The sequence below is a fragment of the Pteropus alecto genome, unplaced genomic scaffold, assembly GCF_000325575.1.
Source record: "Pteropus alecto unplaced genomic scaffold, ASM32557v1 scaffold86, whole genome shotgun sequence".
Lineage (NCBI taxonomy): Eukaryota > Metazoa > Chordata > Mammalia > Chiroptera > Pteropodidae > Pteropus > Pteropus alecto.
The window spans coordinates 11,396,287-11,419,386 of NW_006442109.1; the positions used below are offsets into that span (position 1 = coordinate 11,396,287).

A 23,100-nucleotide genomic window follows, 5' to 3' on the forward strand; every position below is an offset into this window, starting at 1 on the left:
TAACATTAGAGGAAATTAGGTGAAGGATTTACAGGAATTCCCTGTAAATCTCTGTAGCTCTCTGTATATCTAAAATTATTTCAAAGTAAAAAAATGATTAACTTTAAAATTACAGGCTATCAGATCGCAGTAGGTTAATTTAGAATATTTGGCATAGATTCTTCAACATAATGTCCTTGGTGTTTTCTCTTAGCCTCATGTAGTTTGTGGCGACCAGCTTGTTCACAGCCCCTATATGCAGTGTCTGGCTTCCCTTGCTGTGGGGCTTCATCTGGATCAGCTGTTGTGTAACCCTCCAGTGCCACCACACCACCAGAACTGCCTCCCAGACCCTGCATCCTGGAATCCAAACGAGTGGGCCTGGTTAGAATGTTTCTCAACCACCATAAAAGCTGCTGAAGCCCTGACCAACGGAGCACAGTTTCCGGAATCTTTTACTGTTCCTGATCTAGAGCCAGTTCCAGAGGATGAACTTGTATTCCTAATGGTAAGTGTAATATGAACTGCTCTTCTTTGTAGCTGAGATTATATCATGGGTATTTAGCATGTAGCAGTCCCTCAGTAAGTATTTGCCAGCTTAAATAGCTAGAAGCATATCCTCAGATAAACTTAAAAAAAATTTTTTTTTCAAATAGTCACTTTGATTTAATGGTAGGCCTTTATGGTGACAGGGATTGATTCTATGAGAACTGTGGAGCTCTTGTAAACTTGCTGGCTCTCAATGGCATAGTCCTGTATTTCCCCCTCTTTTTTTTGTTGTTCAGAAGTACCCTGTTAGTCACTTTATTTGTATATATTTTAGCATATTATCCTGGTCATCTTGTGAGATTTATTCCATGTATAGATTATAAATTATTTGGCACTTCACTCATGTTTCTAATCAATAAGAATATGGAAGAGCATTCTAATTATATCTGAGTGTCTAGCCATATAAACTGTGATGTAGATAGTGCAGGCCAGCACTTAATCTAACAATCCCCTTTACTTAGTGAAGGTTTATATATATAAATATTTGAGTATATAAATATAGATAAAATATAAAACAGACATGAATTGAGAGAAGTGATCTAAATGTAGAATATTTTAATTAGTAAGTATTCTTCTGAGCCCATTTGCCCCAAATCTGTCATTTTGTAGATGAGAAAACCGAAGCCCAGAAAGATGAAGTGACCTACCCAAAGCTATACAGCAAGTTCTCAGGGCTATGACTCCTGCACATGACCTTGTTCCTATGGGTGTTCAGAAAACATAAATGGCTAGCTTTAAATCACTAAGGCGATAGTGATAGTTGATAGTGAAAGTGTAAAATGAAAGGAAATATTAACAATGCATAAAATTAAGTTTGGTATGATTATAAGACTGCTCTTAATTTCTTATACTATTACCAAGTCCTTTTTGGGAAAGAAGACTTAGTTGTTAGAAGACTTAGTTGTTAGTTAAGAATACATAAATCTTGATTAAGCAGGATTGATCCTGATGTTTGCCCTGTCTTACAGGATAACAGTAAATGGATTAATGGCATGGATGAACAAATTATGTCTTGGGCAACTTCTAGACCTGAGGTCAGTAAAGATGAAGATAACTATATAATTGTTTTTAGTATACTTTCTGATTTTAAATGCTTGTGCATTTGTGTCCTAGTGTCTCTCATAGGCACTGGCACACTTGGTACCCAATTCATGCTTGTTTGAATGAATGGATGAATCTAATTTTGAGATGATTGTGGTTTTCTAGGACTGGCATCTGGGAGGTAAATGTGATGTCTACTTGTGGGGTGCTGGCAGGCATGGACAGCTGGCAGAAGCTGGAAGAAATGTAATGGTACCTGCAGCAGCTCCCTCTTTCTCACAGGCCCAACAGGTAACTAACAGGGTAAAGAAATGGAGAAGAAACTTGGGAACTGACAATTCTGATTCCCTTGCTGTCAGTAACTTACTGTGAGATAAAGTTTGTCCATTTCATAGTCTATTGTAAGGAATCACTAAAGAAAGTCATGATGTTACAGCTTTCAAATAAAAGCTTTCTAAGATTTTTATCAGACTTAAGTTTTGTTAATAAGTTTCTAAATTTTTCTTGCTTTCACATGTATTGAATTAACATCTTGATGCATTAGGCCTGCCCAAGACATATTTATAGAAGTTAAGATACTGCTAATTATTGGTTCTCTCTTAGGGCTATAGACTTACTGGGCTCTTTAACCAAATTTCATTGACACCTCTCCTCTCTTTTAATAATTGTGTACTATATTTCCAAACCCTTCCTGAGACCACTGCTTTCTCTTTCATTCTTTTATACCTCAGTAAGTCCCAGAATTCGCTATTCTTAGGCATGTATATCCCTTCCAGTTTCTGCCTTTTGCTGACCTCAAGCTCAGTTTTGAATATATTTCCTCTTTCTTCTTTTATCTGTTTTGTTGTTCTGTTGTTATTTAAACTCTTCACAATAGTCTGAAATCTCTATAGATAACATGGTTTCAAACTGCTCTCTTAAATAGATGAGCCTCATACATCTCTTAGTTAAGTAAGCAGTTTTATAATAATCAAGGGCTTGTAGGAACCCTATAGTTATATCAACCCTTCCCCTGTAGTAAAAGGATAATATAATTGATGATGGTATCTTAGGTATACATGGAATTATTTTAAATGTTTACATGTTAAAGCTGTATAATAAAGGATAATATATTTAATCGTGTGTTTTTATACTAGGTCATATGTGGTCAGAATTGTACCTTTGTCATCCAGGCCAATGGCACAGTGTTGGCTTGTGGGGAAGGAAGTTATGGCAGATTAGGACAAGGAAATTCAGATGACCTTCATGTACTGACTGTTATATCAGCCTTACAAGGTAAAATTATCCTCAACTAAAAGCTGGTCAGAAACTATGGCCTGTTTGCTTATGTTGGAACTCATCTCAAACCTTTGCTAGATAGTCATGTAGGAGTTTCACTTATATTTAGAGTCTCATTTAGGCATATACAGCCTTAATTTCCATGTTTTAAGCTATATTATTTTGCAAGCTATTTATCATAGTGGTAGAATTCAGTGGTATAAATAACTGTTTAAGACCCACTGAAGACTATATAAACAAATTTTTTTTAAATTGGAAAACTGTAATTAGGCAACTATTAATAAAAGTAGCAATTGTGCATGTGTTTCATTAAAATTAAAAATCGGTTTATATTAATGTGTACTAAAGACTTTTAAAGGGCATCTCTGTCAGAATTCTTTGTGACTTGGAATAAGATTACTTCTGGAGAAACCATTGCAGAAGCCCCGCTTTGTTCCTTAAGTTAACTTTTACTGACTCTGAAGCTTACAAAAAGAGCAAAGGGGTTTTTAAGGAAAAGCACACAAATGACAATTCAGAACCAATTTCTGAGTAGCTCTAAGTACTCTTCCTTGAGATCTAAGTGTGAAGACCATAGCAGTGAGGGTGAGAGGGCTGGGTTCCTAACTGGTTCTACAACATCTTTGCACAAGTTATTAGAATTCTTTGTAACTCAGTTTCCCCAATTATAAAAGTGTTGATGATAATATCTGCCTCACAGGTTCTATGTGAAAATAGAAAATGAGGTAATCCTTGTAAAGCATTTATAGGAGTAGCTAATACATAGTCCTCAGTGATTATACCTGCTCCTGTTACCTCCTCTTCCCTGTCACATCATTGTTTTATGAGACTGCTCCCAATTTGCTAGGCTGTTGCTGCAAATCTAATTTAAAATTAAAAAATTGTTTTCATTTCTGCAGTATTATTTTGGTATATTTCGATTCTGAGAGTATTCTATAGCAACTGCAAGTAGAGGGGAGTTTTAAAACATCCAGTGACTACTAATGGGTTTCTGCTCTGTTCCAGGCTTTGTGGTGACTCAGCTGGTGACTTCCTGTGGTTCTGATGGGCACTCGATGGCCCTGACTGAAAGTGGTGAGGTCTTTAGCTGGGGAGATGGTGATTATGGCAAACTTGGCCATGGGAACAGCGACAGGCAACGGCGACCCAGACAGATTGAAGCCTTACAAGGAGAAGAAGTGGTGCAGGTCAGACAGAACATGAATGAGTTTGCCTTTGAATGTAAACATACTAGTTGTCAAATCAAATTTAGGTAATGGGAAATAATAGTAAAAATTATTACACAATCATTATAAGAGATCCACTGTTTTGGGTTGTTGTGTCAGGCTCATTTTTGAGCTTATTAGAGTTTGGGGTTTGCTATTAGAATAGGCTCCTTTTTTCCTGAGCCAGCAAGCTGCTTGGCCCCGGCTAGGGTGCTGCAGGTCGTTGGAGGAATCAGTGTGGGGTTTGGCTCATGCCACACAGTTCTTAATACATCGAAAAAGAGAAAGCTTTGCTTTCATACTGTCATTATTGTTACTAAGGCTGAGTTCATATACATTTTCCAGAGAATCCATTAGTAATCTAAAATAATATTGTAAATTGCATAGCACTTTATAGAGTTTACAAAATTTCCCCATTCAATATGTCACGTAGTCTGAGTCATCTGTATACAGCTGATGAGTAGCAACAGTTCTTCCAAGGTGTGCTGTTCAGCTTGGTCTTCCTGAGTGTGATGAGATAGCTCAGACTCGGAGGAGCAGGAGGGCCACTTGGGCAGATAGAACATACTGGTCTTGAAGATCCTGATTTGTCAGTTTATTCCTATATTAATAACCCAAAATGACTTACTTATTTCTTTCTTAGTATTCTCTCTTAAATTTTTTTCTCCTTGGTTCTGTCCGTAGATGTCTTGTGGCTTCAAGCACTCAGCTGTGGTAACTTCTGATGGCAAACTGTTTACCTTTGGGAATGGTGACTATGGTCGTCTGGGTCTTGGAAACACCTCTAACAAAAAACTTCCAGAGAGAGTGACCGCACTGGAGGGATATCAGATTGGACAGGCATGGAATAAGTCAATGATGTGTTCTATTTGGTCATAGTTTCTTATTTCCTGTGTGTGCACTTAGACACTCTCTTTTCAGGAAGAAAAGAATCACCAGTCATTTTTAACCTCACATACATTTTGCTTGGCCTAATTGATAGTTTCTCATGTTTTTTCCCCTATGAAAATTCACATTTTAACTCATTTGTTTGTCATTGAAGTTTGTTTGTCTTATTCGATTGCATATTAATTCAGGATGTGAATATTTTAAAACCTACAGAGTACTAATGCAACTTGATTATAGAACCTTTAAAGAATACAGACTTTTGTGACTCTAGTAGTCTGGAAGCAGACAGCTGAACTGCAGCATCACTCATAGCTACTGCTCTTAAGCAGTAGTTGTCCCTGTCCTCAATGTACACATTGAGACTATCTCTTAGCAAGGAAATAAGATATTTTTATCTTTTTTATATCATTCCTTAGACTTCTCTGGTATGAATAAGTATTTTTGAGTCATATGTGCTTTTCCCCTGTTTTCTATGCTCTCTGGTTCTGAGTTAGCCGTAGATAATGAAGGATTTCACTTTGAAGAGAAAAGTTATTTTTTTATTTGTGGACATTGGAATTATTTCTTGTTGACACATTTTGGTTAAAAAACGTAGAAGGCCTTGAAACCAATAAAAGTCTTTGGAAAAATAACCAGGCTTTTCATTGAAGTAGGTAAAAGGTCCCAGAAACAGGAGTATGTGTTTTAGGTATTATAGTTTGCCTTACTGAACACTCTGTTATTTCTCCAGGTGGCTTGTGGCTTAAACCACACTTTGGCAGTGTCAGCAGATGGCTCCATGGTGTGGGCTTTTGGTGATGGGGACTATGGAAAACTAGGCTTAGGAAATTCCACTGCAAAATCTTCACCTCAGGTCAGTATTGTCTTTAATCTAGGATTTCAGACAACATGGTTTTTGTCTGTCAGTACCACTTTTTAGTTGGAGATAATTTACCTTTAACATTTTTGGTAATCCATAATGAAGTTTAGAAGCTTCTGTTGCTTATTCTTATATGTTCAGCATTCTAGATTTTGATTTCAAATAAGCCATTAATAGCTAAACTGGATATAAAATTTCTGCAAGGATAAGTGTCTGTCTCTACATGGGCTGAGCACTGCAGAACTATCTTCTGTGTAAAGAAGAAATAGTTATAAACATATCTCCAGGGTGTCAAATGATGACCAACTTTTTGTAACCCTCTGCTTATTGCTGCCATTTCAGCATATTATTACCACTGAATTATACAGGTATGCACCTCCTTTTAAAAAAATAGAAAGGAAATCTGAGTGCATAAAAAATTAAGTTAGAAGCTGTTATTCACATTATAGAAGGTTTCTTGGCTCTGCAGAAGACTTTTTATACAATTTTTTATGTATGTTTTCCTAACATATTTAACAAGCAGCATGATTTACAAATACTCAATTTATAGTCAACTGCAGATTCACCATCATATATAGCCTGTGACATGTTGAAAGTTAGACTGGTGAATATTCAGCTAAATTTACAAAGCCAGGAAGCCTCTCTGAGAAACAGATAAATCAGTTACTATGACTTTTGAAAGCAGAAAAAGTCTAACTGGGAGCAACCCCTTTTTACATGATCTTCAGTGGTCTTTAAAAGGCCACAGGACTCTCTGTTTTCTGTTGCCCAGAAGAATGCTTCCACTTCACGTGAGGTCCTAGGGATTTTAGTCAAATGCTCCTGCACAGAACATGGATAGGTTCCCCCAAATTCAGGTAGTTTGCAGAGCAGCATGGGAAAATATTATTTAGGAGTATGAATTTGGGTGGAAACAGGTCAGTAACTATTAGTATCTTTATTGGAAGATAATCTTTGAGTTTATACATCTCATTAGGCAAATTCAAGAGGTTTTTCTTTTCCTTTTTGAAGTGTGCCTTACACTTTTATTTTACAGAAAGTCGATGTCCTTTGTGGAATTGGAATAAAAAAGGTTGCTTGTGGAACTCAGTTTTCTGTTGCATTGACCAAAGATGGTCATGTGTATACCTTTGGCCAAGGTAAGGCATTTTCTAAACATTACATTGCTTGCTTTGTGTACTCATGTATTATAGAAGCATTTGCCTTCCAGTTTTATAGAAAGTGCTCTAAATTTGAGTCATTTTTTTGTTCTGGGTGATGAGTGGACACTATGAACTTCATTCGGTTCAGAGGAACTTTTCTGTTCCTCTCTGTGACCTTTGTCAGAAAGATACTCTCCTCCCCATTGATGGCCCTCCATGCCAGAGCCTTCCCTCTTGCTAGAAGAGTTCCTACAGAGGTCCTTCCCCCGTTCCTTTCTGTTGCCTCCACCGTGCTGTCACAGACATAGTCTTGACCACCAGAGCGCCTCTGGATCCTACCTCACTCCCTAGTCCTTTGAGGAACTGGTGGCTCAGGTCTTAGGAATTTATAGGCATTCAGGGTTCAAATCTTGAGTAGGTTCCTAATCCAGATATCCACAGTGGAATTCTCTGGCAACATACTCATCTTCTTAAGTGTAACTTCTTGGCAAGTTGGTAGTGATTGAGCGGTATGTGAGGCAGATGAGAGGAAGAGGAATAAGTAAACCCTGATTGAAGTTTCTAGTTTAGGAAGAACATTGGTGCCATTGACTGAGGACAGGATGCTGATTTGAGTCATATTGAATTTGGGCCATATTGTGTGTGTACGTGTGTGTACGTGTGTACACGTGCATGCATGTGTGTGTGTGCTTGTGTGTACGCATGCATTCGTATGGAGATGTCCAGCAAATTATTGGGGATTTAGATCCAGAATTCCAGAGAGATAATGGAGATAGAGGTTTGCATAATGTGTAATGATGGTAATTAAAGCCATATTAATAGGCTTTAAGAAATCCAAGGAGAGAGTATAGAATGAAAAAAGGAGGATAGAACTCTAGGGAATGTGAGTACAAGAAAAGGACTCAGAAGAGTTGGCTTGAAAGGAGTGGAGAGAGAGAGGTAGCCAGTGAACTAGGAGGGGAAGGAGGAGCTGAAGGTTTATCAGAAGGTTTCGTGGGGCTCTGTGGGCTGGAGCCTGGGAAAAAGGCTATTGAAATAGGCAGTTAGGAGCTACTCATGGCTTTTTAGAGTACAGTTTCAGTGCAGTAGTGAAAGTGGAAGATAGGCTGTAGTAGGTGGCCAAGCCAGACAGTCCTAGAAGACATGGAGAAACTGGGGCTGGCCTGCACTCCGTAGAGGTTTGGCAGCAAAGGGAAGGGAAGAGGTTGGCTGGAAGTTTAAGGACAACACAGGTAGAATGACATCTTTTTTTAGAATGTAAGAACTTTAGGGCCTTTGTGAACTATGTACCAGTCCTCAAATATGAGGGTACTGGAGGTGCCTCTTGCTTTGAAATAAGCTACTAATTTTATATTTAATTTTATTTATTTTTATAAATAAGGAGCCTGTGAAATTTTACAAAGAAATAGTTTTAAACTTTTTGTTCACTCAGAATCCAGTATACCTTACCAGAATAGCAGCTTTTGCTCAGTAAGTTATTTATGTCATTGCTGTTCCACCATAAAAGTCAGTGACTCATTAGGAAACATAAAAGGACTATGCTGTGCCATTCATCAGTTTCCCCTGCTATTTTCAGATCGCTTGATAGGCCTGCCAGAAGGGCGTGCTCGCAATCACAATCGACCACAACAAATCCCTGTCCTGGCTGGAGTGGTCATCGAAGATGTGGCAGTTGGAGCTGAACACACACTTGCTTTAGCATCAACTGGAGATGTATATGCCTGGGGAAGCAATTCAGAAGGACAGGTGAATATTTATCTTGCTTGCTGCTCTCATATTCTAGAAATCTGACAACAGTTCTTATTTGGGAAAGGACTAAGCTAGGAAACTCATGATATCACAGTGTCTCAAGCACATCACTTTGCCATGGGACTGATTGTTTTATGTGTCCAGTTGTGCATATCTCTCTTGATTGTAGCCAAGTAGGTATTATCCCATGAGTTAAAAAAAATCACAGAAAAGTGATTAAGGAAATTAACTGAGTGTAAGTATGTGTCTATAAACACTGATAGGCGCCTGACTCATAGTAAGCACCGCTTTATAAGTATTTGCTACTCTTTTCACCATCATCAATAATATGTGAGATTAGATCCCAGGAGCATTCGTTGATCTGGAAAATGGAAAGAATAAAACAATGATACTTTTATATTTTATAATATGACAGTATACAAAGTATATTTGTGTTTGTGCAAGAAGTCCTGTCACTCCCATTACACAGAGGAGTAAGAGGTTGAGAAAAGACTCAAGGTTGATGTGTTTAGCCTACCCTGTATATGGAAGAAGGAGGGACTTTGGTGAGAGATATCTGAGATGCTTGCTACTGTGGTGGCTTTCAGTCCCACATCCTCTTCCTCTAAAAATCTTCTCTGGGTCTGGCTGCCCCAGAGCAGGTACAGGTACTCAGGGCCCCTCAAGTTCCAGGTTCAGTATTATCCATTGTAGCCTCATTTTGGCCCTGTTGTCTCATCACTATCTTAACAGATGAGGAAACTGCTCATCATTAGGGTTGCACATTGTCTTAATGAGAGGAGAACTGATGATGAGGGTACCTTTGGGAGGTCCCTGACAGGGCCTTGACATGGTCCTCCTTACTGATGTTGAGGTGCTTAGCTGCTGAAACACTGGGTGTCCTAGTCAGATGCTAAGAACAGAGATCTAGGGAAGATAATCTGCTTCTGTGTATGTTTTTATAATTGCTTATTTATTGTTACACAGGCAATCCATGTTGAAAATCAAGAAATCACCATGTTTTAAGTTAAAAGCTCTATAGAACATTCTGATATTTTTTTTAACTTTCTCAGAGTTAATTTCCTCTCCAGAAGTGGAATCCAAGGATGTGTTCAGTCATTAAGACTAATGTGCTAGATTTGCAGCGGCCTTGTTGTAGCTCAGCTTTTAGGAGACGGTCTGATCTGCAAGGACCATTCTGATAGAGAAAATCAGAATTAATTTCATTATTTCAATGCTGTGGCTTGGTACAGATATTAATGTATATATATCTGCTACCATCTAAGACAAATTTCATCATCTTGACTTCCTCTCTTCCTCTTTCTAATTCAATCTGTGTGTATTTGTAATTTATCCTCAGCTTGGCCTAGGCCACACCAATCACGTTCGAGAACCGACCCTGGTAACAGTTTTGCAAGGGAAAAACGTTCGGCAGATCTCAGCTGGCCGCTGCCACAGTGCTGCGTGGACAGCACCGCCTGTACCGCCAAGAGCACCAGGTGAGGGATGAAATATCCATGCTCCTGCAGCTTCTCTTTCAGCAGTACCCCAGCTGCACTGTCTGCTTGCCAGTTTCATACAGCATCCAGACATCATTCTGAAACCATCAAAGCTTCCCCCACACAACCAAAGCGCTCTTTGTGCTATCAGCACTGTAAATACTTTCACAGCAGGCAATTCTCCTGCAGAGTTCATTATGAAGCAGTTCCTTTCTGCACCCCCAAAAGAAGAAAACCACTTAGGCAAGCAAAAATTTATAATTTTAGAGCATCAACTAAGAATGTTTTTATATAAAAGTAGTAGTTTTCTAAGGCCTGCTGTTAGTATTAAAGATTAAAAACCCTGAGACTATTTGTCAAATTCTTCACCACAGTTAACCAGTTGAAACATGATTTTGTCTATGCATTGGCACAGCAAAAAACGTTGCCATTTTATTCCAGCATGCAGCAGGACTGATGGGCTGTTCCTACCTCTTTGTTGTTTGATTTGCTTTAAATTTATTGTGAAATTCTTATAGATCTACAAAGTACATTAAGAAAAATTCATATTTGTATACTTAACATCCAGCCATGCACTCCCCCAATTATATCCATCTTCCCTTCCTCAAAATGTAATAATTAGCTTAAGTGTGGCATTTATCATCCTTACGCATATCTTCATATTTGGGCTGTTTCTTTCCTAGGTCCTCAAGTCCTTTCTTTCTACATCCTCTGTTGTCTAAGGCACTAGGATTTCCCTGAAGCAATCTGTGCCTGAGAGCTCAGCATTTTCTTCCCTTTGTACTGATCTCTCTACTTCTGAGCCATAGGTCCTTGGAAAAGACTCCTCATAGATATTTTTTCTTAGATACCCTAAGAGAGCAAGGTGGGACTGCAAGTAGATTCCAAATAAGCAGGAGATGGTTTCTGGTTAACAGAATTCAGAATGAGTACTGCTGCCCATGCACTGACAATTTCAGACGCTCAGGGGCCTCTGCAGCTTCCAGAGGAATTTCGCTTCCACTTCAGGACAGAGGCTACACAGTGTTATGGTTAAAGGTTCAAACTCTGCAAGCACTTGCCTGGGTTGAATCCTGGCTCCTCCACTTATGAGCTGAGTGAACTTGAGATTCAGTTTTCTTGTCTATAAAATAAGGGTAATAACAGCGCCTATTTTAAAGTGCAAAGGAAGAAATGAACCAATTCCTACAAAGCACTTAGAATAGTGCCAGGCACATAGAAGTACTCAATAAATGTTAACTTTTATTAACAGTAGTAAATTCTTCTGGGAATTGAGCTGTACAAATTTTTGTTTATAGAAAACTCAAATAAGTTGAGTATTTTGTTTTTACAAAAATCCTTTGTGCATTTTTATAAGAGAAGAACTGTGCATGTAATCCTTGTCTTTACTTCTTCAGAGCTCTTGTTCTTGCAGTAAAAAGCTTTCATGAATCATGCAACCATTCCTTTCATCTGTCATGGTCACTTTCTGTCAGATCCCTAGTAAGTGTGGGAGGCGGCTCTGCTAAGTTGCCGATTTGCATTCTCTAGAACTGCCTACCTGGTCTTGGCCCACAGCTTGTGTTGTTCTGAAGATGACAATTATGGATTATGAAAGGAAGAATTTGGGCTTTTCTGTTTTGGTTTTTGTTTTTGTGAAGGAACTGTTTAAGTCTCATAGTTAAATGGGAAACTAAATTAAAGGAGAAAAAAAAACAAGTTTCCATAATGATAAATAAATAAGATGTTTTAAAAACCAACAGAGGTGCATCAAAAAAATAAGATGAATTGGTGGATAGAGGAATTGATAAATATGTGATAAAGCAAATATAGCAAAATATTAATTGGGGAATTTAAGTGGTGAGAATGGATGTTCATTGTGCACTTTACTTCTCTGTGTTTGAAATTTTTCCAAATATTGAAAATGCACGCAATGCATTTTCCTTTATAAGTGTCCATTTGCTTTCTGGGCAGGTGTCTCAGTACCTCTGCAGCTGGGCCTGCCCGATGCAGTGCCCCCCCAGTACGGGGCGCTGAGGGAGGTGAGCATCCACACCGCGAGGGCCAGGCTCCGGCTGCTTTACCACTTCTCGGACCTCATGTACTCGTCCTGGAGGTTGCTGAACCTCAGCCCCAACAACCAGGTAACGTGCTGACTTGGGAAACAGTGCCTGTGATGTGCTCACCAGGTCTGGGACTTTTTTCAACCTTCAGAAAATTCTTTCATGGCTAATACTTTTCCACTACACCCAAGAGATGTAGAAAAGGCAACAATTCTGTTTCCTTTTTATTGTTGGTTTAGTGACAGTCCAGATATTGGTAACCATGCTACTGGACACAAAGTGGTCTTCCTTCTGTGTTTTGATTTGTCCAAACCTTGAGGAAGTATGAATATAAGCATAAATTTTCTGTAAAGTCCATTATGTGATTTTAAAACTTAAACATTTAAAGCTATTAGTACCAGTCAAAGTTGTTATATAAATGAGTCCACAGCATTTAAGAGACTTCTTGGTCTCCTTACAAATGTGCATTCTAGGTCCTGTGGAAGGGTAAGTGCAGGAGATAAAGTAAATTTGTCTGACTTATGTCTTTATAGAACAGTCTAGTAATTTAGGAAGAAAACATCTGGCTTTGTTTATTTGCTGGTTTAATGTGTAGACACGCCTGCCAAAATGTATATCAGTTTATAAAACTGTTCATCAAAAATCCTTAAGGTAGCCAGTCATGGGGCATATGAGAAATTTGACAAATCATTGTTAGAAATAGATAATCAGCCAGATGACAGAATATTATGTGCACTAAATAGTGTCGGTAAACTGTAATTAGAGAAATGTTTAATGATATAAAGTTAGGTGAGAAAAGCAGCAGAAAATTGAATAAGCAGTATGATCTCAGTGTGAAAAATGTATGCCTACACACATGGAAAGAAACTGGAAGGAAATAGATCAAAGTGTTAATGGGGCCATCTCTGTATGGTAGGATTATGGACGATTTCATTTGCATGTATGTGCATGTGTCATTTTCTGTATTTTCCAAGTTTTTTTTACATAATCATTTTATCAGAAAAAAATATTTTTTTAAAGTGACTAATAATTACACCCAGGTTTATGCTTTTAAAGTGAATTTCAAAAAGAATTATGCTCTAAAAGTAAAATGTATTATTTATTTTAAGCCTTAGAGAGTATCATTTCTGATAAGCTTACTTTCTGTTACAGAACAGTGCATCTCATTATAATGCCGGAACGTGGGGCATTGTGCAGGGACAGCTTCGGCCTCTGTTAGCACCAAGAGTCTATACCCTCCCGATGGTGCGCTCCATAGGAAAAACCATGGTTCAAGGCAAAAACTATGGACCTCAAATTACAGTAAAGAGGATATCAACCAGGTTAGTGTATGTATGTATGTTTCACTAACTAGCTGGCTTTTTTTTAGATGAACATTATTACTAACTAATTTCTGTGAGCCTTAGCTTCCTCATTTGTAAAGTAGGGTAATAACAGTATTTATATTAGTACCCAGTGCTGTTACCATGGGCCTTGCACAGTGTTTGACTATCGTTAAGCTGGCCTGTTCGCTGCTGACGGGAAGATATCTTCAAGTGACCTTTGTGGTGATTTGCGAAGTTGGTGAGAATTGTGTTTTATACAGTTTTCCCTTTCTCTTAAAGAGGACGGAAGTGTAAGCCCATCTTTGTCCAGATAGCAAGACAAGTAGTTAAACTGAATGCTTCAGACCTTCGTCTGCCCTCCAGAGCATGGAAGGTTAAGCTGGTTGGAGAAGGGGCTGATGACGCTGGAGGAGTGTTTGATGACACAATCACAGAGATGTGCCAGGTCTGTTCATTCAATGTCCTCTACTGAGTTGTCTGCTCAGGCGTTGGCCATTTTACCATTTCCAGTGATTACTCTGTCAGGCATGTTTTTATAAATATAGCAAGTATGCGTTTGTGAGCCCTACATAAAGTCATGCTGTTAATGATGTATAGGTGAATTATAGTAAGGGTTTGTGAAATGCTTTGTGAAGATACCTTCCCGAATAAATGTTAGTGCTTAGCCATCTACCGATGACTCACCATCTGTTGCTTGTGATACTGGCAGAGGAAATAACAATGACATATTTACTTTATGTAACAGACAAATCCTGGACCACCCATATGCTCCAGTTTATTCTGGTGCTTTTAGAAGTGCCAGGCTCCAGGGGAATTAGAAAAACAAGTCTTAAGAGTTTGGACCAATTCTTATTTTAAGATCTGCAGTGGAAGTTTTGTTTCCAGATCATCTCTGACCCTTCCAGCTTTGCCTGGTGTCAAGATTTTTCTAAAAAATCCTGTGACTAAAATAACACTTAGTAATCAATTATTGAGTCTATTTAAATATACTATATCCTACTCACAGATACCCCAACTCCTGCCCTGAATTGACTTTTTCTTCTTAGTTCTGCATGCAACAAGATATTTGGTACATTGGGGAGTTCCTAATTTCATTTTAAAGTAAAACTGTAAAAATACTCATAGAGATGATTGGTTGTTACAGAACATTATAAATTTCTCAAATATTTTCAGTATACTGTTGAATTTAATTGGTTCATTCTCTTAATGCATTTGGTTGTCATTTCTCAAAAAGTTGTTTTTCTTTCCTTTACAGGAACTTGAAACTGGTATCGTTGACCTTCTTATACCCTCTCCCAATGCCACCGCAGAAGTGGGTTACAATAGGGACCGGTAAGGCGGTCAGCAAGTGTTTATTAAATGTCAATAATAACAACAGCAACAACAGTAACTCACATTTATCACATTTATTAAGTGCTTACTGTGTGCCAGGCACTGTTCTAAGTGATTTACATGTATTATTCATTGAATCCCCATTCCTAAGGAGTAGAAACTGCTGTTCACAGATAAGAAAACAAAGGCACTTCCATCAGGAACTGGTTTTTAGTGTGGGACCAACTCAGAGATAATACAGAGGGGTAGAGGAAACTCAAACTTGATCATGAAACCTGACTTCTTTTGTGTTTCTGAAGGCCACCATTTTCTGCATCAAAGTTTATTAAAAAGCTTTGATATGCTATCAAATCACAGCACTTAGTATTTGCATTTATATATTATCCTTGTATTTGCCAAATTTTGAATTTTGGATCTTGTGTCATGGACTTGTAAATGGTCAATGAAGTGATTTTAGGAAATAGGGTATCCTGGAGCAGATAGCTTAAGGACTAAGAGGCCATTCACTTGCACTTTTATGTTTCTTCCAAGAATAATTCAAAATAGGGTCCCTGTGTTGTCCAAAACAGTAGCCGTAGGCCACATGTGGCTGTTGAGTACTTGAATGTGGTTGGAGTGGTTGAAGAACTGAATTTTAAATTTTATTTAATTAATTTAAATAGCCACATATGGCTAATGACTAACATATTGGTCAACGCAGGTCTAGACTAATGCTATAGCTGTTAGGTAACATTTCTAATAGATGTAAGGAAAGTTTTGCTTGAAATATTTTCTTTAATTCTGCAGGTTCCTTTTTAACCCTTCTGCCTGCATCGATGAACACTTAATGCAATTTAAGTTCTTGGGAATTTTAATGGGGGTTGCCATTCGCACAAAGAAGCCTCTGGACCTCCATTTGGCCCCTCTGGTGTGGAAGCAGCTGTGCTGCGTCCCACTCACCCTGGAAGACCTGGAGGAGGTGGATCTGCTCTATGTGCAGACCCTCAACAGCATTCTTCACATTGAAGACAGTGGGATTACCGAGGAGAGTTTCCATGAGGTAAATTCTAGCCAGCCCATGTTTCTGCTGGTCTTCTGCTTGCTGTCTGGCTGACTCACGCCATGTCCCATTAGGTGCCCTCAGCAGCTCAACTCCAGGAATTGCTGCTACCAGGTAGAGTTGGCTCTAGCACCTAGCTTCTGCTGCTTCCCCTTTCACCAATTCTCAGACCTGGTTTAGGGGGAGAAAGATTCAGCCTCATTTTTAACTACAGCCAGATGAGTCAGCATATTCCTTACTGATCAAGTGTCCTGATCAGCTATCTCATTTGCTTTGTTTTTATCCTTAAAAATCTTGATGTTGTTACTGTTTTGCTATATTTGTGTGAAATATACTTTTTGTTGTAGTAAAAAAATTTTTTTCTTCTATTCTTAGATGATTCCTCTTGATTCTTTTGTTGGCCAGAGCGCTGATGGCAAGATGGTTCCCATTATCCCTGGTGGAAATAGTATCCCACTCACATTTTCCAATAGGAAGGAGTATGTGGAGAGGGCCATTGAATACCGACTTCACGAGATGGACCGACAGGTGAGATTACATACTTCGGGGGTACATGTGGATGTTTGTCTTTGTCTCCGAACAAGAATTGACCAGTTACTACCAAATTTTTGCATATTAATTTACTGTATTGATTCATTTGTATCTATATTTCAGCTCCTGTTCAGAGAGTATTCAGGTCATATTTCTTGGCTCCTATCTCCTTACTCAAGACCTTACGTAGGTCAGCACTCCGGTGGAATTGAGGGCAAGCTCTCACCCAGGCCTTCAGACCCTGCTCTCTCACTCCTCCTCATCTCTTACTGCTCCCCAACCCATGGTCCCCACTCCAGCTTTGTCAGGGTCCATGTGAAGGAACCCCTGAATGCTGATCTTGCAATCTCACATGAGTGCCTCTTCCCCTCTCCTATTGCAGTCCTTCAAGCCCCAGCTGAGAATGCATCTCCTCCACAGAGCACTTTTCCTCCAGGTTCATAACCTGTAGAGATCTTTTTTGTTACTTAGAAATTCTTCAAGATACCATATACTTCTGTGTTGTAGTTTCAGTAAGAAGCCACAGAGTTTGGGTCTTGTTTTTCTATTAGCTTATAACACATTGAATGAAGAATGTATTTTGTCTGTCTGTCTGTCTGTCTATCTGTCTGTCTATCTATCTAGCTATCTATGTATCTACATCCTATGTATCCTTATTCTATGCTGACATATAGTAAGCATTTAATAAATGATGAGAGTATGATGAGTGATAATAGAAATGAATATTGTGTCCAAAAATGATTTTTGGGGGGTTATATAATCCTTATAGCCACTTCAGTAATACTTTATTTGCAGACTGTGTTGGGGTCTTATTGAGAGCTGGACTCAGGCTTTGAGGCTGTGTAATAATTTAAAGTATATATATTCTATACCCTTCACTCCTGGTTCTTTCTTTGATTCTGGCTTTGGACCAAGTCTCGTCAGAAAACTAAGTCCCTCAGTTTAGTAAGGGCGGGTTTCATCAGCAATGCTGTTTACACAGCCAGGGCTTAGGATTTGTTTCTAGTTTATGGCTACTTTTAATCCTTGGAGGGTGAATAACTGACTAAAAATGTATTGATCACCTCCTGCATGCCAGGCATGGTGCCAGGCACCCTCATGTGCAGTTTTTCCCATAGTTACTCTGTGAGATAAGGATTACTGTCACCATTTCACAGATGAGAGCACCTACTCCAGAGAAATGAAGTGATGTGCCCAGGGTGGAACCAGGCTCCCAAGCCAAGTTTAATTGCAGGGCAGGTCTAGGCTCTTCTGCTGGCCCTTCTCCTGAGAGTCAGAGAGTGACACTCCACTCTCTGTCAGTTGTGCTGTGCTCTGCCCTGGCTTTGTCCCTGTTTTTGTAACAAAGCCTTCTTCCTCTTTCACTTCCTCCTCATCTCTTAGAACCCAATGTTCTCATGGCTGTCTCCAGTCGTTCCCCACCCAAGTAGCCAGCCCCATACCATAGCCTCATTTTTTTTCCAGACAGCTTTTGGTTTGTATTCTGCCAGGCATGATATCTTGGGTTTTGGCAGATTTTAGCTAGGATATTCCTTTCAGTATCAGTAGAGACTGCCCTCACTGCCAGTCTCATTCTTTAGCCCAGGCATGATAACCCTGTACCAGTCTTAACCCCAGGGCCTTCCCCAAGGTATGGCTTATTTTGAGATTTTGGGGTTTTTTGTTTTTGTTTTTTTTATGGTAGGTGATTTTGAATTGGCCAAGAGTGAAGGCATATATATGAAACAAACCTTGAAGAGCCATGAGTCTGTGTGCAGGGGATGCACTACTAGCAACCTTGGAGGAATTCTAAACAGCGTGGGCAGCTCCTAGCAGCTTCCCCTCAGCATTCCCCTTCTGGCCTGTTCTCAGCACTGTGCTAAAAGAACAAAAGCAGTATAAACTACCCAGTCATACAGACTTTCATATAATTATTCATTTAAAATTCTCATCACAGTTATGTGAGCAGCAATTATTTGTCTCACTTTTCAGATGAGAAAATTACAATAAAAGAAGTGGTGGAGCTGGGATTTGAAACCTAAGTCTCCTAATTAAATTTTCTGTCTTCTTCTGCCCTACAAAAGGACTCTCCAGTTTTACTTTCTTCTTCATACTTTTCTAACTTTTTTTAAACAATGAACACAAATAATTTTTACCAAAAAAAAATGACTGTTTTCAAAAGAAAAATATAAATTACAAGAATAAGAGAAGCTAGACACGTTCTCCAAGAGCTTCTTACCCTTCTGAGGAGATGAACTGTCCCACATAGCACACCCTCACAGCCCAAGGCTACGTGTGTGGGAGTATGAGTGAGGGAGGTTGGCCTTGGGGAGGGCCCAGCAGGCTGGGATTTTGTGGGGGAGGGAAGGTGGGCTGCTAAATGGGATTGAACTGGGACCAGAAGGAGTATCTGAGTCCCACAAGCAGGGAGAAGCTCTAACAAAGGGTCAGAGGCAAGGAGGGTGCGTCATGCGCACGGGCACTTGTGCCTGGAGATCCGAGGGATAAGTAGAGGGTCTGGGGAGCAGATCAGCAGGCAGGACATGCCTAACCCTATTAGGTTCACAGTGGGTGCCCAGTCTCTGCACACACATTGAATGAACAACTTCTCTTGGGAGCAGGTAGCTGCGGTCCGAGAAGGGATGTCGTGGATCATCCCCGTGCCACTGCTGTCCCTCCTCACAGCGAAGCAGCTGGAGCAGATGGTGTGCGGGATGCCTGAGATCTCTGTAGAAGTCTTGAAGAAAGTAGTGCGGTACCGGGAGGTGGATGAGCAGCATCAGCTCGTGCAGTGGTTCTGGCACACGCTGGAGGAGTTCTCCAATGAGGAGCGGGTGCTTTTCATGAGGTTCGTGTCTGGAAGATCTCGACTCCCAGCCAACACTGCTGACATTTCTCAGAGATTTCAAATCATGAAGGTTGATAGGGTAAGTAAGCTATTTTTTTCTTCCTTGGTAATGTCTGTCCTTATTGCTTCCTGTTGCTTGCATGTTGGATAAAACAAACTGTGACCTTCAAGTAGGCCTGCCAATTCCAACTTAATGCTTGGAATTTCCAGATTAAAAAAAAACATCAAGCAGAAAAACTTGTTCAGAAGCATCACATAACTTCAGTGGAAAAAAGTCCTAAATGGATGTACAAGGCACACTACAACCAATAGCCTTTACTAAATCTTTCAGTATCTTCCTGAGTGAAAGCTAAGCTTGTCAGAGGAGTCATCATGTTGCCTCTGCCTCTTATTTCCTACATCTTTTCATTGTGGGACTTGTCACTGGGATGTGGTCTTATTTGTTTGTTTTCAAAAAGATACTAACCATTATCTGGTGCACATGCTCCAGAAGGAACTCGAAGAGGCAGGGAGCAGCAATGCTGTGTTCTACAGCTACTTGTGCAGTGTGCCTCGTGGAGCAGGCAGTGCAGCTTCTCTGCGGCCTGATGAAAGACCCCAGCTGCAGAGCCTCAGCCCAGCTGCCGTTTTGACAGATGGCTTAGGAATAAAAAGGCTTAGAGTCTTAAATGCACACTGCTGCCAGAGTCATCTTTCTCAAGCACCCATCTGACCATGTCACTCTCCTCTTTTCAGACCATTCAGGGGCCCCCTGCATTGACTCTAGGATAAATGACGACCACCTTTGCAGCCTTAAACACCTCCACAATCTGGCCTCTGCCCCGCTTTGTGATATAACCTCTTGACACTTACTATGTTCTGGACATAATGGGCTGCTTGCCTTTGTCCCTGACAGACTATGCTGTTTTTAAACTTCTGTGCCTTCGTGCGAGCTGTTCCCTAGCTTTAGTAAGTTCTTCTTTACCACCCGTTCCATCTATACCTGGCAAGCTCTTATTCATCCCTTAAGCCCATCAACAATGTCATCTCCTCCAGGAAGCCCTCCTGGATGTTTTTCTGGGCCCCCTGACCATTTTTGAAGACAGACCTAGAACTCCTTCTCTCCACCTCCTGGACACTTAGTACACTCAATCCCAGCATTAAGTTAGAAGTGTCTGTGTTCCCTCAACACTCCCCCTTCTTCCAATAAGCTGGGCAGTCCTCCAAGCAGGGCCCATGGTGTTTATTCCGGAAGCAGCAAGGACAGTAGGGCCTCTTCACACAAGGGCCCTTCCTGCCAGTTTCAGCAGGTTTCAGTGTCTGCCTTTCTGGTGTTTTTCCAGTAACTACTCCTAGAGGTTGCTGTAGCCAAAGCCATCCCTCCCCCGCTGCTTCCCAAGGCTACCCGCCTGGGCTCCTCTCCTGGGCTAGGCTTGCTGGAGAGTCCACGCACAGGAAGGGCTATGAAAAGAGCCTTTCCATAAATTTTCTCCATGACTTGCCAGAAACTATAAGTTGTAAATCTGTTTTGTTGCTTCAGAGAGAGATGGGGAGGAGGAAATGGTTTATTTCTATTCAGCTCTGGGAAAAAAACCCTGCCTTATGTCTGTCTGGAGCTACCCCTGCCATCCCTGGAGTTAATCCACCACTAATCCCCTGCCTGGGGGGTTTCAGTCTCAGAAACTGACCACTGCGGGTCTCTCCTTTGTGACTCTTAGACCATTTCTCCAGTTTCCAAGTCAGAGCCACCTGCTAATATTCTCCTTCACTGTCTTTGCTGGTTTTGGTTTTTCTGTAATTGAGCTTTCTGTGTCATCAGTGGCTCTGGCACAGTTGGGGTTTTGGGCCTCCCTCCATCATCCTACCTCTTTGAAGTGCACTTACCTGGTATAGGGCTGGGGGTTGGTTAAGTCAAGGTTAGACAAGAAATAGTGGATGGGTACTTTTTAAAAAACTAATTTTAAAAATATAAAATCAATGTAATGCTGTTACAGCCATTACAAATAGTTTAGAAAATAGTTGTGTTTGCAGGGAGGGACAGGAAACCTGTGTAATCCTCTTTCTTTAGTAGTAGCCATTCTTATACCTTTCACCTTTGTGTAAGTCCTACCAGTTTTTGCTTCAAGCATGCACATTTTTGCATGATGTGTTTAGAACTTTGTATTCTGCTTTTTTCACCTAGTAATCCATACTGAGCACTTTTCTGTTTTTTCTTTCATCATAATTATTTTAAGTGACTGCATCATTGTTAGTTAAATGGATGGACTGGGATCTAATTAACTATTCCTTCCTCATTTGACCTGGGTGCTGCTGGCCATGGCAGATGAAGCATGCAGTATGCACACTAGGAAGACAGGAGAGGGGCATGGTGGCTCCCTGACAATTGTTGCATTTCACCAGCTCTGTTGGGGGATCCCTGACGTATCTTCACATTTGTATACTCTTCGTACAAGGGAACGAACTCTATTACACACTTATATTGTGGCAGGCTCTGTGAGAAGCATGTTCTCTCAGGTAATCCTGCCAGTCAGGGCTTGTTCTCACCTCACACATGGGACACCAGAGCCCGAGCTTTTAATGCTGTTTCCCAGTGTCTGCTTCCCCTCGAGTTGGCCACACAGTCATGTCTGTGGAGCCTATCTCGAAGGCGGGGAGGAGTGCTTTCCTGACTCTGGGGCAGTGGTAATGGGAGCCCCTCTCCCCCCATGACACCCTCATGCTGCAGTCACAGCTCTGGGTCTCTCTCTCCACAGCCTTATGACAGTCTGCCTACCTCACAGACCTGCTTCTTCCAGCTGAGGCTGCCCCCGTACTCCAGCCAGCTGGTCATGGCTGAGCGTCTGCGCTACGCCATCAACAACTGCCGCTCAATCGACATGGACAACTACATGCTCTCGAGAAACGTGGACAACGCTGAGGGCTCCGACACCGACTACTGACTGCCGTGGGTGCCGTCACCCCTTCTTTTTCTCAGTAATGCTCACTTCCAGTTTAATGTTGATATACTTTTATGGTAACTACATAGATGTTTTAGGAACATAAACCGACATTATAAACAGTGGCCACATTTAGTTACTCTAAATGTAACAAAGAAATTAGATGTTTTTATTTTTCTGTGATTGTACAAAAAAAAAAAAAAAAAAAAAACAGAAAAAGTGCTCTCAGTCAGGTTTTTTCCCCCTCCATATTTTCGGTCACTTTTGATAAGTTTGCATGGAACCATTTTGGTGCATTTTTAGTTGGGAATGGTACATTTTGTAAACCCACCCAGTGAACATGAAATTGTACATTGTGTATAATTGTTCATTAGAAAGGACAGTTTTACATGAATATTCATATATTTATTTTGTTTTAATTTGAATTGCCTGTGCAGGGTTCCTTATGCAGAGAAATAAAGACGATTCAGGAATCAGAACATGGGCTGTTTTTTTTGTTTTTTGTTTTTTGTTTTTTTTCTCTCCAGTGGAGCTTCTGACTGAGAGAAATCAAGCTTTAAAGCTAGTCTCACTCTGACAGCTTTTTGACCCATCAGAAACATTTCTTTACACTGAGTGGGCTTTGCTTGAAAATGACATAGCAGAGGGGCTCATGGGTATAGCAGTCCATGGGAATGGGGGGCCCCCATTTTCATTTGTTTTGTCATCCTGGGTCTCTCACTTTGTTCCCTCACCCCAGGGCCCTTGCTTCAGCCACTCAGCCCCTCTTCTCAGAACCACCCTTCCTCCTACATAGCTGGCTTAAAGTGTAACACACTTAGAGCCTTTCTTGAAGCCTCGGGATCCCTAGTGTGGGGTCGGCTCTACTAGGCAAGGAGGAAGCTAACCAAAGTAACATGGTTTGGACTCTGCCTGTGAAGA

The 23,100-nt window shown here is 40.4% G+C and overlaps 1 protein-coding gene across 11 annotated transcripts in view; it reads left to right on the forward strand.

Moving 5' to 3' along the window:
• Positions 1-22,658, forward strand: part of HERC1 (HECT and RLD domain containing E3 ubiquitin protein ligase family member 1) — a 163,650-nt gene extending 140,992 nt beyond the window's left edge. For all 11 annotated transcript variants that reach the window (XM_025038950.1, XM_025038949.1, XM_015595937.2 and 8 more), the window contains 18 exons: positions 194-487; positions 1,497-1,562; positions 1,735-1,860; positions 2,706-2,844; positions 3,853-4,034; positions 4,737-4,892; positions 5,671-5,793; positions 6,836-6,938; positions 8,518-8,687; positions 10,030-10,168; positions 12,122-12,291; positions 13,363-13,532; positions 13,815-13,980; positions 14,791-14,867; positions 15,654-15,906; positions 16,282-16,434; positions 19,038-19,343; positions 21,997-22,658. In XM_025038950.1, coding sequence (XP_024894718.1) covers positions 194-487; positions 1,497-1,562; positions 1,735-1,860; positions 2,706-2,844; positions 3,853-4,034; positions 4,737-4,892; positions 5,671-5,793; positions 6,836-6,938; positions 8,518-8,687; positions 10,030-10,168; positions 12,122-12,291; positions 13,363-13,532; positions 13,815-13,980; positions 14,791-14,867; positions 15,654-15,906; positions 16,282-16,434; positions 19,038-19,343; positions 21,997-22,182 — 2,979 coding nt within the window. In that variant the 3' untranslated portion in view covers positions 22,183-22,658. The remainder of the gene's footprint in view (positions 1-193; positions 488-1,496; positions 1,563-1,734; positions 1,861-2,705; positions 2,845-3,852; positions 4,035-4,736; positions 4,893-5,670; positions 5,794-6,835; positions 6,939-8,517; positions 8,688-10,029; positions 10,169-12,121; positions 12,292-13,362; positions 13,533-13,814; positions 13,981-14,790; positions 14,868-15,653; positions 15,907-16,281; positions 16,435-19,037; positions 19,344-21,996) is intronic.
• Positions 22,659-23,100: the final 442 nt, after the last annotated feature.